The following is a 14,751-nucleotide window of genomic DNA, read 5'->3' on the forward strand; positions in this document are numbered from 1 at the left end:
TAGCATTTTTTATTTGTGGTAGTGATAGCTTTCGTATGAAAAATTATGTCATTTATGACAGAGGTCAGATAGAAGTCCCAGCGAAAACTGAGTTTTCATTCTGCCCAATCATAGGAAAACCATTATGAAAAGCACTCACATTGCATAAGATCATTGTTTCTTTTTTTCTGATTACTCTCAATGTTAAATTTTTTAGCAGAGAGTAAATAATATTCATGATCTTCATCACTAGTGCCTTAGCCAATAAAGGGATTTTTAGGAAGAAGATTGGGAATTATAAAACTACTTTTTTCTTTTCCTTCTTCTCTATACAAAGAATTCTCAGATATTTCTTCAGATAAACATTGAATAAAAAGTGCTAGGTTAGGGGCGCCTGGGTGGCTCAGTCGTTAAGCATCTACCTTCAGCTCAGGTCATGATCCAAGGGTCCTGGGATTGAGCCCCACATCGGGCACCCTGCTCCGCGGGAAGCTTGCTTCTCCCTCTACCAGTCCCTCTGCTTGTGTTCCCTCTCTCACTATGTCTTTCTCTGTCAAATAAATAAATAAAATCTTAAAAAAAAAAAAAGTGCTAGGTTAGATCAGCTTTGAGAAAGATGTATGCAAGTTTGACTTACAAGTTTTTCCATCTTTGTTTTGTACCCCTGAAGCAAATAATACATTATATGTTAATTTAAAAAATTTCAACACACACACACAAATAAGTTTTTCCATCTTTGTAATCTAAAAAACCTCTAATACAATTTTTGCATAAACAGTTTGATACAGGGGCACCTGGGTGGCTCAGTCCGTTAGGCATCTGCCTTCGGCTTGGGTCACGATCCCAGGGTCCTGGAATCGAGCCCCATGTCAGGCTCCCTGCTGAGCAGAGGAGTCTGCTTCTCCCACTCCCTCTCCCTCTGCCCCTGCTCCTGTGCTCTCTCTCTCTCCTTTACTCTCTCACATAAATAAACAAATAAAAGTTTGATACATAACAGCACCTATTAAGTTAGCTAACATTACAAAATACAGTAAGTCTCACAAGGATACAAAGCATTGGGAACTTTGATACACTGCTGGTGAAAATACAGTGGTATGGCCACTTTGGAAACAGTTTGGCATTTTCTTAAAAGTTAAATATTCACTTACTACATGAGCTAGCAGTGCCACTCTAAGGTCTTAAGTTATGTTCACACAAAAATCTGTAAACAAGGGGGTACGGGGCATTATTGTTTAATGGGTATGGAGTTTTGGTTTAGCCAAAGGAAGAGTTCTGGAGATGGATGGTGGTGACGGTTGCATAACAGTGTGAATGTACTTAATGCCACCAAACTGTACACTTAAAAAGGGTTAAGATGGTAAACTTTGTTGGAGGTATTTTACCACAGTCTTTCTTAATTGTGTTTTTAAAAATCTGCAAACATGTCAAAAACTGGAAACAACCCAGATGTGCTTCAGTGGGTGAATGGATAAACCAACCTAGGGTATATCCATACAGTAGAATACTACTGAGCAATAAAAAGGGATACACTCCTGATACGTGCAATGACTGGGATGACTCGGAGTCCTTATGGAGCATGAAGAAGCCAGTCTCAAAGGATTATATATTGTATGATTCCCCGTATAGGACATTTTTGAAAAGACAAAACTATGGTGAACTGGGGCTAGGGGTGGAGGGAGTATGTGATGGGAAAGGGTAGCACAAGAGAGTTCTTTGGGGTGATGGAAGTGTTTAGTATCCTGATTGTGGTGGTAGGTACACGAGTCGTTACACGTGCTTAAAACTCACAGAACTATACACACACCAGAAAAAGCCAATTTTACTGTGTAATAATTTAGAGAATACATGTTTTAATTTAAAAATAATTAGGACTTCTAGTTAAACACACTAGAATAAACACATTTATCTCTGCTCCTTTCCAAAATCTCACTAGAATGACAATAAAGGAATAAAAATAGGAATACACAGAGAAAATGTAAAAATACCATGAACAAGAGAAAAAAAATAGTTTTGGAAGACAGAAAATGGATGGATGAGTTGATGAGTGACTAGAGCAAAGAAAACTGAATTCTGAGCCTCCTGAGGGACAGAGTTTTTAAGAGGCAACCCATTTCACACCCTAGAATTTCTAAAAGGCTCAGGAATTGGTACATCATGTTACTGTGGTGGCAGGATGCATGGTTAGGCTAAAAGCAATACAATTACTTCACAGCTAATTTTAGGAATTGTTAGACTCCTCGGCTTCTCTCTCTTACCCAACAAAAGACAGCTCTAGGGAAAGCCACAGAATCTGGGAAACCAGGAATAACTGAGGAAAGCTGATAGGCAAGCTTAAATCCTTCAGGAAGGAGATTGAAGATTTCTTTTTTTGGTTAAATTGATCTGCTAGAGAGGAAAGCTGCACTATCCTTAAGGACACCCCAGTGGAAATGGATTCCACCTCCAGTCACCCTAAAACGAAAATGATACAATGGCCTCTCATCACACTTTACATCCTACACAATTTGTCCCTTTTGCCTCCTATCATTCTTCTTCTCACTTACACTACTTCAGCCTTAATGGCCTCTTTGCTGAGCCAGTCTTGGGGCCTTTCTATTTGCTATTTCCTATGCCTGGGACTCTTTTCACCTTGATAATTCCAAAAGGGTTCTTGCCCTTACTTTCTTTTGTGTCTTTATATATTCTCAGAGACCTTTACTGGCTATCATCTAAAATTGAGTGTTAATACACACACACACACCCACACTCATACCCTGTCTCCCTTCCCTGCTTTATTTTCTCTTTGAATTTGACTTAATATAAAATTTACTTAATTGTCATCACTGTCTATTGCTTCTTCCCCCCACTAAAATGTAAGCACCATGAAGGCAGGATTTTTGTCTCTTTGTTCACTGCTATATTCTCACAGCCTAGAAGAGCACTCAGTAAGTACTTAAAACCTCACTTGAAGATATAATTGATAGAAATATTCATTTAGTAAGATGGTAGTTTAGTATATTTTAGTGTACTTAGTATACTTTGTTTTCTTCCATTTTATATGTGATTCATTATAATTTCAGTGATTATGATTTGTGATTTTAAATACTCTTTCTTTCATCAGGACTGTGTACACATTTCCCCAGAACCATTTAGAGGTTTTTAAAAGGGAAAAAAAAAAACTTGAGCCATTCTCCTTTCATTCCCCACTAACATGCTCACAGACTATAATTCTTACCCATTAATCCATTAATTGATTGCTAGAATTTCAGCCATTTTCTCCAAACCTGTTTACAAATAAATAGCAAGTATTTTGTAGATTTCAAGAGATCAGTCATTGAGATAATCGTGGCTGCAAATAGAGCCAAAAATTTTAAGAAACCCATTAGCAAATACTTACTGAGCCCCTATGGATACCTAGTACTGTGCAGGAGATTAGGGAGACATCAGTAAATAAGATTGAAACATGGTCTTTGCCCTGTAGTAAGGAAGGTAGACATTAAATAAATTAACTCTGATGAATACAAAGGAAGAGTGTTCAGTGAATATAAAGAGGAACTTAACCTAGGCTACACAAATCTGGGAAAGCATCTCAGTAGATGGTGGTCTCTACAAGTAAGGACTTTGTTCACTGCAGTTTCCCCAGGGCTCCAAATTTTGACTAAAACTCTATATGTTGAATGAATGAATGAATGAAAATCTGGGGACATTTAGTCTGAGTCCTAAAGGATAAATAGAAATTAGCCTGATGAGAAAAGGAAGAAGGAGGATGTATTAAGAGGTCTAGGCTGAGAGAACAGTGTGTCCAAAGGCCTTGATGCTGGAAGGTTCTAAGAACTAAAATTGAAGGCCAACTGTGGCTAGATTTTAAAGAACACTTCACAGTGTAAGATTTACTCCTCTCCTTTCTACTCGCCTTTTCTTAGTGCTAGTATGTTTTCTAAAGGAGAAGTACACTAGCTCCATTGCGGCAGATTACCCCAAAATTTAGTAGATTAAAAGTAACAGTGAACATTTATTTTCCCACTTTCTGTGGGTTAGGATTTCAGGAATGGCTTAAGCTGGTGGTTTTAACTTAGGGTTCTCTCATGAGATTGCAGTCAAGATACTGATTGGTGCTTTAGTCATCTGAAGACTTGATTAAAGATAGATTCCCTTCCAGGATGGTTCACTCACAAGACTGTTGGCTAAAAGCCTATTCTCTCACCATGAGGACCTCTCCGTAGGGCTCTTTGTCCCCTTAAAATGGGACCTGGCTCTACCCAGAGTGAATGATCAAAGAGGTTGAAGCCACAGAGTTTATGATTTAGCCTCAGAAGTCATAATGATTACAGAGTCAAGCCTATATGCTGTGGGAGGGGCTACACAAGGGCATGAGCAGTAGGAGGCAGGGATCATTAGGGGCCATTGTGGAAATTGACCACCACAGAAAATTTGTCAGATTCAAGACAAAACTAACATCACTTAATATTAATGAAAGATTATGTTGTTTTTAGAATACAGAATACAAAGGGGAATATTGGGCAGAACATCCAACGATAAAAATTTTTTGGGAAGTATTTCATGAATTACCATTGGAAAAGAAAAAACAATTTCTGTGTAAGTATTTCTAACTGGTCCTGTGTTTTATGGGAAATGGAATTAATGATTAAATTATTTTTGTAGGAGATTAATTGATTACTTTGTTGGATAAGGTTTTTTCCTTATTATTATTCCAAGGTACTATTTTAATTTTCAGTTAGAGTAAATTTTTGATCTGCATCCTTCTTTTGAAAGCTACATTCAATTTGCCTCAAATAGAATTGGTTCTTTCAAATGAAAACAAATTCTAACACTGATTACAGTCAACTAGGGTTGTGATTCCTTTTAGAATTTCTAAAAAAGGGGATGCCTGGGTGGCTCAGTCATTAAATGTCTGCCTTTGGCTCAGGTCATGATCCCAGGGTCCTGGGATCGAGCCCCGCATCGGGCTCCCTGCTCAGTGGGAAGCCTGCTTCTCCCTCTGCCACTTCCCCTGCTTGTGTTCCCTCTAGCTGTGTCTCTGTCAGGAAAATTAAAAAAAAAAAAATTTTTTTTTTTTTCCTAAAAATTTCTGGAGGATAGCTTTTTTCCTTGTTCAGTCTCCATTTTTTTTTTTCTTTCGGCTTCTGCATCAAAACTTTGGGGAATTTCTGTAGAAAATAGAACTTTTGGACTCTGTACCTATTTATAACCTAATTTGTGTGTCTTTCATCTGTTAAATGTGTATTCTAATTGAAATGACACTCCTTATGTTTGTTTTTTGTTTTTTTTTTAATTTAAATTTTGTGTACAGCGCAGTGTTGGCTTCTGGCGTAGAATTCATTGATTCGTCACTTAAATTCAACAGCCAGTGCTCATCATAACAAGTGCCCTCCTTCATACCCCTCACCCATCTGGTGCATCCCCCACCCACCTCCCTTCCAACCCTCACTTTGTTCTCTATCATTTAGACTCACTTATGGCTTGTTTCCCTTTCTCCTTTCTTTTCTTTTCTCCCCATATGTTCATCTGTTTTCTTAAATTCCATGTATGTGTGGGATCATACAGTATTTGTCTTTCTCTGACTTATTTCACTTAGCATAATACACTCCAGCTCCATCCACGTCTTTGCAAATGGCAAGATTTCATTCTTTTGATGGCTGAGTAATATTCCATTGTATATATAGACCACATCTTTATCCATTCGTCAGGAAATGATGCTCCCTTTGATATTTCTGCTATTGCCAAGAATATTTCTGTCAATCTCTTTTTGATAGTTGAAATAAAAATCTTGGCTAAATTCTTTTGTATATTGTAAGGATGACAAGTCTTAAGTGATTTGAGTTTTAGCTGTCCATTATATATTTTATTCAAAAATGTTAGAAACAAAACAGATTGAAAAAGGAATCATAATCAAAACTGCATTTTGTATTTGAGCTGCAGACTAAATGGCTATTCCCAAAAGAATGGCTCTCAAGTGTTTTGTCAGGGACAAGAGTCATTGATTCATCAAACATTTATTAAGCATCTCCTGTGTGCTAACATTAAGATTACACTTTTAAAGAAAAAACTATTGTACGGATGTATAATTAGTATGTCTCCAAAATCAGGCTTCCATAAATCTAGAGATAGGCTTCCACATTAGAGTAAATGTTAATATAAAGGTTTGCCATGGTGACTGTATAAATAACTTGGTAATCTGTATTGTTTTGATAAAAGTGGTTGGCTGAGTGATTTTTTTTCTTGGTAGTATTTTTGACAGGTAGTGATCGCATTCCTATTCTTGGTATGAAGAGTCTAAAACTAGTCATCCAGTCAACAGGAGGTGGCGAGGAATATCTTCCAGTTTCCCATACCTGTTTTAATCTTCTGGATCTTCCAAAATACAAAGATAAAGAAACTCTACGCTCTAAACTGATTCAAGCAATTGATCATAATGAAGGCTTCAGTTTAATATAACTTTGGAAATAATAACTAATCAGTTAGTTTATTGCAAAAGCATTAAACTATTTGTGTTTTTCTTGTGGTGATGAATTCAGCAAGGTGACAGAGGTACTATTATAATTCTTACTTGCAAAATGTTCAATGCTATGAGTATTCATGAAAGCCAAAAAATATTAATGGAAAGTGAACAAACTGTGTTAATATTAAACTTATTGTACAGAACCATGGATTTTTTTTTGCTATCTTCCAATAAACATACAAGTATTGTGAATACATTAAAGTTTTACTAACATGAATTTTAAGAGTTTGCATATTTCACAAATAATCTGGGTGTGAGTGCATGGAAATGTTGCTTAATTTTCAATCACTGAGTGAAAAACCTTTATCTTTGGCCTGCAATAGTCATTCGATTATTTTTTCATTTTGTAAATAATGTTAAGTTTTGTAATAAAATAGTTATGTTCTGATACCAGTACAGTTTCTATGGTTGTAATTGAACTGAGCTAAAAGGATTAACAATTATGATTAAATCTTATTCTGAGAATCTGTAAAAGCAAAAAATTAGCATGATGAAACATAATCTTTGCTTTTTTACTAGAATAAATATCCTTGTGCAAATCTAAATTAACAGATAGGAGTTACTTAAATAACTTGTAGTTCTTTCCTTTTGTGAACCTGGAGATGCTACTGATAAATGGGAGGTTATCAGAAAGCTTAATATTTGGTACTAGAAGAACTGTGTCCTACAGCGGCCAGCAATAGAGACTGGCTACTGAGAACCAGCCACTGGCTTATAGCTTCCAGAACTACTGATGCTGCAGGTTGGTATTTAGTCAGAATTTTCAATGCTTTAGAACTATTTCCTTGAATTTTTAGAAACAAATCTTAACACAATTTTTATGGTGCTGATGCTTAGTTATCTCCTGTGATTAACTGTAACAGTGAGTTGATGCAACCCATGTGACTTTCTGCTATAATGCAAATATTTATTTTTTAAATTTATTTTTTAAGCCGTGAAAATTGTTTAAGTAATAAAGATTTATTGGTTTAATACTTAGCCTTTCAGTGGTTCTCCTATAAGATTCAAAATTCCTCAATGTCTCAGGAAAGGTCTTTAAATTCTGGATTGAGTATTACCATTGCCATACAAACTGTTTTACAGAGATCTCCAGTTTTCTTAGCTATAATTCCAAAATCCAGAACTCTGAAAAAAATTTGTGTATCTCATTTTGCAGCAAAACTTGAATTGTTGAGGCTATTATTTATGGTATTAAATGAGACTATTTGTACATTTTTTTGTACATTTTACTGTGGTGATATTAATAGGTTTGATGTATTTAGTGCATTTGATCTTAGATGCTGCCTCAAGACCCCTGTGGGGTGCTTTAAAAATTTTGTTAACATTCGTAATTCCAAAATGCAAATGAGCCCAAGTATTTTGCAGACGGGATTGTGGACCTATACTTTTCAATTTAACTTAAGAACTTCCACTGGTATACCATAGGTGTCTATTTATATAGAGGGAAGCCCTTAAACATAAGTATTTTCACATACAATAATTTAGCTCAAATTAGCACTCTCCCTCTGAAAATTCATTTTGTACTGTTTCCCTGTTTATCCGTTTCTTGAGGGTAGTGATTGTTCACATTGAAAACACATGTGTATGTGTAAGATGATTTTTTTTCTTTAGTGACCTCTATGCTATGTACTGATCTGTGAAATAGCAGCCACTTTGGATTAATACAGATGGATTTCATTGAACAAATATTTTAACAAGGACCTGGCACATCTTATCTAGGAGCCCAACAGTACAAGGCTTAATTTGGGTAAGTCTTATACTCTTCTCCCTCTGTTGCTGTAAGACAGTAAGTAGCATTAACAGCAGGGAGATTAATGGTAGAAAATTAAAATACCATTGAGGATTTTTCAAATTGCTGTTTGCTTTTTTAAAAATAGCACGAGGGGCACCTGGGTGGCTCAGTCAGTGAAGCATCCAACTCTTGATCTCAGCTCAGGTCTTGTTCTCAGGGTCGTGAGTTCAAGCTCTGCTTTGGGCTCCACACTGGGTATGGAGCCTATTTAAAAAAAAAAAAAGCAAGAAAAATATCAGCTTTGTAGATGAGTGTAGAAAATAAGCAAATACTGAGTTCACTAAATTATAAAGACTGTGATTATGGAGTGGACTAAACTTGAAAATATTTGGCTTCCATAAAGATCTACTAGTAAGAGCAATTATGTTTGTAGCTCCTGTCTGATGAAGTGGTAGAACCAAGACACACATGGCATACAACAAAACCAGAATGCAGTTTTTTAAAACTGGAGACCTGCAATAAAGTCCTAGCCTTTCTTACACTTGGTTTTTACTGCATTTAGTTTAACAAAAAGTCCTCAAAGTGTTAATAGGGCAGTCTTCCCCTGAAGGAGTGTATGGCGAGCTGAGAGCAAGGACACATGTTCTGTTCTCAGCCACTTTCCTGCTCCCTAGCTCTTTTGCACTTTGGCCATCCATATTCCTTACGGTAGTTTCCTTACTCATCCTATTTCAGTAGTTTTTTTTTTTTTTTTTTTTAAGATTTTAATTTGACAGCACAAGCAGGGGGAGCTGCAGAGGGAGAGGGAGCTGCAGAGGGAGAGGGAGAAGCAGACTTCCCACTGAGCAGGGAGCCTGACTCGATCCCAGGACCCTGAGATCATGACCTGAGGCCGAAGGCAGCCGCTTAAGGACTGAGCCACCCAGGCGCCCCGATACCCTGTTCTTGCCAGTGCTTGCTGATTGGTGAACTACTCCTAGAGAAATTGAGAAAAGTTTGTTTCATGGAAGTCTACCTTCTCTGTGAGGCCAGCCCCCAGAATGGAGTGTCACACGCAGAAGGGAACTCCCCTATTTTTTTCCTTTCTCAACCCTTGCTATACTTTTGAATCACCTGGAGTTACCTTTAATACTATGCACAGGCCTCCTCATGCCAATTAAATGTTCTCTAAGGAGTGATGCCCAGGTTATACTTTTTTTTTTTTTAAAGAATTTGACAGAGACCCAGCGAGAGAGGGAACACAAGCAGGGGGAGTGGGAGAGGGGGAAGGCTTCCTGTGGAGCAGGGAGCCGGATGTGGGGCTCGATCCGAGGACGCTGGGATCATGACCTGAACCAAAGGCAGACGCTTAAGGACTGAGCCACCCAGGCGCCCCAAAAAAGTTTCCCAGGCAATTTAATAGTCACAGTTGAGAGGCACTCGGAGTGGGAAGGAGAGGTCATTAGACCACTTCTCCTTATTTCTGGTAACATCCTAGCTTAAGGCTTTAGATTTCATTTCTGAGGAGAGGTTATGGTGTGCATACACACAGTGCCCTTCTAGGTTACAAGTCTAGGAGTTGAGACTGCTTTCAAATAAAACCAAATGCCTCATAGGTGGGTGATGTAAACCACTGATTGAAAGCACACCATTATTTTCTATACCATGAAGAGCAGTGCTAACTAAACCATCATGTATCATTAATTAGGGTATTACAGTGAAATATATAATGCATTAACCAAGGAAACTTGGAACAGTACTGAACACAAGGCTTAAAAATTAGCTGTTTTCAAAACATGTACTTAGCTTAACTAAACTGACCAAACACCACCTTTTAAGGTATGAACTACCTTCCCATTTTGTGTATATAGTGAATGAAGTCGCTATTCTTTATTTTTATACCTGAGATTTTTACAGGTAATTTTTTTAAGATTTTTTAAGATTTTATTTTTGACAGAGACACAGCCAGCGAGAGAGGGAACACAAGCAGGGGGAGTGGGAGAGGGAGAAGCAGGCTTCCCGCGGAGCAGGGAGCCCGGTGTGGGGCTCGATCCCAGGACCCTGGGATCATGACCTGAGCCGAAGGCAGACGCTTAAAGACTGAGCCCACCCAGGCACCCCCTACAGGTAACTTTTCTAGTGAGAACATGACATCCCAGGGCAGAGTACTATTTTAAAAATCACTTCAAAAGTTTGCTGGTGAGGAAGGCAAGAGTCCTGAGAGTAGGAAACTGCCAGTGAAGGCTTTATTCATCACAGAACACTTTCTAAGGGGCACGCTCCTGGGTTCTTGAACGGTACTTTCACTCAAGAACTTGAATGGACTAAGGTTTGCAGGTCAGCCTTGGAAAGTTCATACCAAATGTGGTCTGTAGTCATTTTTTGTCCACACCTTCCTGTGTTAAGACTTGTGTTATCTGTGAGGCACTCTGCTTTTATAGCATATACACTCTTGAGTTCACTGTATTTCCACAATTCTGTCTTCCTAATACCAAAGTCCTGAACCTATGTCCAGTCTTCCATATGTCAAGTTCTTAGGCCCTGTCTTGCCTCTCCCCTACTTTTCACCTACAAAGGTTCCTGGGCCTAGAACTGAAATATTAGTTTTGAAACTTGGTGAAGCGCCAACTGCTACAACCAACAGTATCAGTGTTTGCTTATTATTCTGTGAAATTTTATACCTTGAACAATGTAATTTAACAGAAAAAAGTCAAATGACAATTTTAATAGACTTTAAAACAGTGTACAAGTATAAAACACTGGTTTTGTATTTCAAAAGTTGGAGGAAGATATCCAGTCATTAAACAGTCTACAAAACATATGCCAGTAGATTACATAAAAGACTATGTACAATATAAAAAGCTGAAAACAGTCTTCACTGTAAAAATAATTTAAAACAAATTTTTCAATTTAAAATATCATCTATAGCACAAACACACATCATGCAAATGGAAAACTAAATATACTGCATTCTTTAGTGTAGCCAAATAAATTCAGATTGAAACATCTTTTAGGTAGGGAAGTGGCCATTCAATAAAATTTTTCTCTCTGGCAGTAATGGTCCTAGCTGGGTATTTTATGCTTGAAGAACAGCTATATTTCAAACCTTTTTTAAAAATTGTAATAAATACTAAAGCAACATAGGAATACTTTATAATTTGGGAGTAATGTGGGATAAAGGTCCGGAAAATAAATTGTGCAATTTTATAAAGTATGAACTTTTTTTTGAAAGGCTAAGAAGCTTCTGCAGCTGAAAAAGTTTGATCTCTAGTTTTAAGGCAGGCTAAGCTTTTAAATAAAGATGTTATAGGAACTAATTTCATTCATTAACTATTCTGCTACTGCAAGTTACATCATATTCATCTCCATAATACGAGGCTAGCAGTTTGTGGTGTCTATTACACCAAATCCTCCCAACAGGAGACATGTACTTACTGAGTTATAATTAACATCTTAGTACTTTGGAACCGTAATCAGGGGCCTGTTGCTCTCATTAATGGAAAAGAAAAGCAGCGGTCCAAAATATTACACTCTCCCCAGATGAAGTACCATTATTATAGGTTCATAAAGGCTTTGCATATTCACATCTTGGCAGTTTAATACTTGTGGGAAAGAATCGATGCAAGCTCTACCACAGTGATAGGTATTTAAACAACAAGGGCAAATATTCTTGAAACTAAGGGTACCCAGACAGGCACTACTGTTTCTAAAGCAATTGGAACATTTCCAAAGCATTTATTTTTTTCAGGTTAGTTTTATAAAGGAGCCAATATAGACATTACTACATGTCCACAGGAAGTACAAAAGCCATCTTCATTTCACCAATACAAGATTCCTGAAACTCTTAGCACCAAGTCTTACTTTAAAAAGCAAAGACAACTGAGTGCTCTCCCATATTGTTGACTTCCTTCTACACACTGCATGTCATGTGATTTTTAAAAAGTTAGCTGCCTCAAGTTTTGGAAAATGCCAGTGTTTAAAAATAGGTAATTGTGCTAATAAAGAATCAAAAGTCTAGCAGAACAGACATTTAAGGAGTTCAAACCATTCAATGGTACAAAGAAAAGTGTGAAAATACCATTCTTTGGTCTAGATAAGCTGTTCCCTTTACATTAATTTAACATTCCAATGGCTTTTGAAAACTTTAAAATGCTGAAACTCACTAGGCAAGAACAAAATTATATATACATATGGATGTATCATACAAATGAACCTTTAAAAGAAAAGTTCTGACCAACAGGTGATTAAAGATACTTAGTACCCTTCTTTTTAAAAAAAGTTAGTGTTGAGTGTACAAGTACAGAAATAAGAAGTTAAAAATTACCCATGGGAAAAAAATCTATTTTACCAGTCTATAAATATTACACCTTTCTGGTTTCCTTGCTCTGTTGAATTCACAAGTAAACATTCATTTTCACATGCTAAAGTTCCTAATGCTGGTGGAACAATTCCTGTACCTGGACAATTATTACATTATGATTTGTCTGATGGATAGTTAATGTCTGTTCCTTCCTGTTTCATGGATATAGCTTCACTGACTGCCTCTTGATCACCTCCACCAATTCCAAATCCAGTTCCTCCAGCTCTCTCATTAACATCAGCTTCATCTTCCAAACCATTGTAAAATTCTTCAATCTCACTTTCATCCTCCAAGTGTTCTTCTAAACTTGGACTCTGGCATGTTCCACTATCACTGTTACTGCCACAAGAACTAGAGGATAAGACGTCATCTTCAGAGTCCGAATATACCTCAGCGCCATGGAAAATATAACGATTTGGTGGTAAAAACAGATATTGGTTACCTGAAATATAGTAATAAAAAAGAAGTAAGTTATTCCCAGTTTTCTAAGACTAATTTGGTCTAATTATAGGTTCCAGCTCTGCCTTTTACCTGCGTATCATTACTAGAGGCTATTACCATAGTGTTCTTCAAAAACAAAGTGCTCACTCCTAGCTGCAAGTCTTAGTTCTGCCACCAACCAGCTTTGCTATTTGGGCAGTTAATCTCTATGCCTCAATTTCCTCATCCAGAAAATTAAATAATTTTCACAACTCTATCAACTAAGTATGAATAAATGTAGAAAACCATGTTCAATAAAGGTTATTTAACCAACTCCTTTGAACAGAACTCATGACATCAAATATCCAGGCCTGCCTATATTGCTCAATTCATGTTCACTGAATAGAACTTCATTAAAGCACATACTATGCCTTCAAAGCACCATCATTATTTTCAAATAGTTTTAATTCCATAATGGCTTCACCACCTATTCAACAGTGTGGTTTGCAGGCAAGAGCATCACCTGAGAGTTTATTAGAAGTTTAGATTCTCAGGCCCCACCTAGTGAATCAATCTATTTTTACAGAAGTCCTACACAAAGTATGAGAAACACTGATCTACCACTGGACATTAACCTTTCTTCAATCCCCTCCCAAATTTGCATTCATAGTTTAAGATGTGACCTATGATGGTAAGGACAATTCCCTCTCTCCCCCAAGCTATGGGTCCCAGGTTTCCGGCGGGATGAAAAAAATTTTCTACCCTTGAATTCATAAGAACAAGTAACTTCTAACTTAAGCCTGTTTCTACACATAATAAATGTCCTATTTATTGCACCACATCCCAGACTGATTCACAAAAGCCTGGCTACTAACAGAGTTGATCTGAAGTGACACGCCATCTGCCAAGCATATCTGGGTTTCTCTTCAAAATGGCTTTCAAACTTTATACCCCATCATGACCAAGGTTCTCACTTGGAAACAACCTAATATGCACGTAACAATTCTGATCTGAACCCACAAAATTAACTTCACATTCCACAAACATCACGAATTGCTGTGTGAAAACCATTTATTTCCTTCTATTTTGGAAGAATTTTCAGTTTTCTAAGCTACTAGTGTTATATTTCCAAAATTGGAAGAGGGAGTGCCTCTATTCTAGCTACTAACAGAAAAGTCCATCTGCTACTTCTCAGTATCTTTTGTAAGGGGTCCCAGCACATGGCTGTTGTGCATTTTACTATTGTTTTGGTCCATGCTTCTAAAAACTGCTTCATTCTGTGTTAGCCCCCCCGATGAACAGAATAATCTATTATTTCTCAGCCCAAGAATCCTGTACCTGTTTGGTTTTTGCCTCTTCTTGGGAACCATCAAGACAGACTTAAAAGTTTGCCTCATATATGCTCCCACATTCTCTTTTTCAACCTTGATCTCATCAACAGAAATCACGGTAAACAAAAATAAGACTAGTGTGGTAATTTAACAGCTGCAATTTTTCACTCTACATCAGTTATCTTTTTAAATTCTCACAATGCTGAAGTATATGCTATTTGATTCCCATTTTTCAGTTTAGGAAACAGATTAACTTTGCCCAAGGTAAATCTGAGACAACTCGGGTCTGATTCCAAAGCCTGTCCCTTTAAGGCCTAAACTGGTAGAGAAAAATCTAAAGATTGCTCCAGGTTTAATCTTGTTTCCTGGGGCCAGCAAAGAGTTTTCTGTTTGACCCATCTGTCAAAAAGATACTCAAAAGAAATCTCCAGTGTAAAAGTCTTCCAGTACA

General features: G+C 37.2%; 2 protein-coding genes across 6 annotated transcripts in view; one reads left to right on the forward strand and one right to left on the reverse strand.

Annotated features, from left to right (window-relative positions):
* Window positions 1-7,450, forward strand: part of HERC4 (HECT and RLD domain containing E3 ubiquitin protein ligase 4) — a 131,328-nt gene extending 123,878 nt beyond the window's left edge. For all 4 annotated transcript variants that reach the window (XM_088019910.1, XM_028109495.2, XM_028109497.2 and 1 more), the window contains 2 exons: window positions 4,452-4,554; window positions 6,206-7,450. In XM_088019910.1, the coding sequence (XP_087876036.1) occupies window positions 4,452-4,554; window positions 6,206-6,414 (312 nt within the window). In that variant the 3' untranslated portion in view covers window positions 6,415-7,450. The remainder of the gene's footprint in view (window positions 1-4,451; window positions 4,555-6,205) is intronic.
* A 2,134-nt stretch (window positions 7,451-9,584) lies between these two features.
* SIRT1 (sirtuin 1) overlaps window positions 9,585-14,751 on the reverse strand; it is a 29,958-nt gene continuing 24,791 nt past the window's right edge. The window contains exon 9 of one of the 2 annotated variants that reach the window (XM_028109641.2): window positions 9,585-12,991. In XM_028109641.2, coding sequence (XP_027965442.1) covers window positions 12,663-12,991 — 329 coding nt within the window. In that variant the 3' untranslated portion in view covers window positions 9,585-12,662. The remainder of the gene's footprint in view (window positions 12,992-14,751) is intronic. The other variant, XM_028109642.2, reaches the window with a different exon arrangement.

This window comes from Eumetopias jubatus, unplaced genomic scaffold (assembly GCF_037043125.1).
Source record: "Eumetopias jubatus isolate StellerSeaLion01/CBP00866 unplaced genomic scaffold, mEumJub1_p1.0 scaffold_17, whole genome shotgun sequence".
Classification (NCBI taxonomy): Eukaryota; Metazoa; Chordata; class Mammalia; order Carnivora; family Otariidae; genus Eumetopias; species Eumetopias jubatus.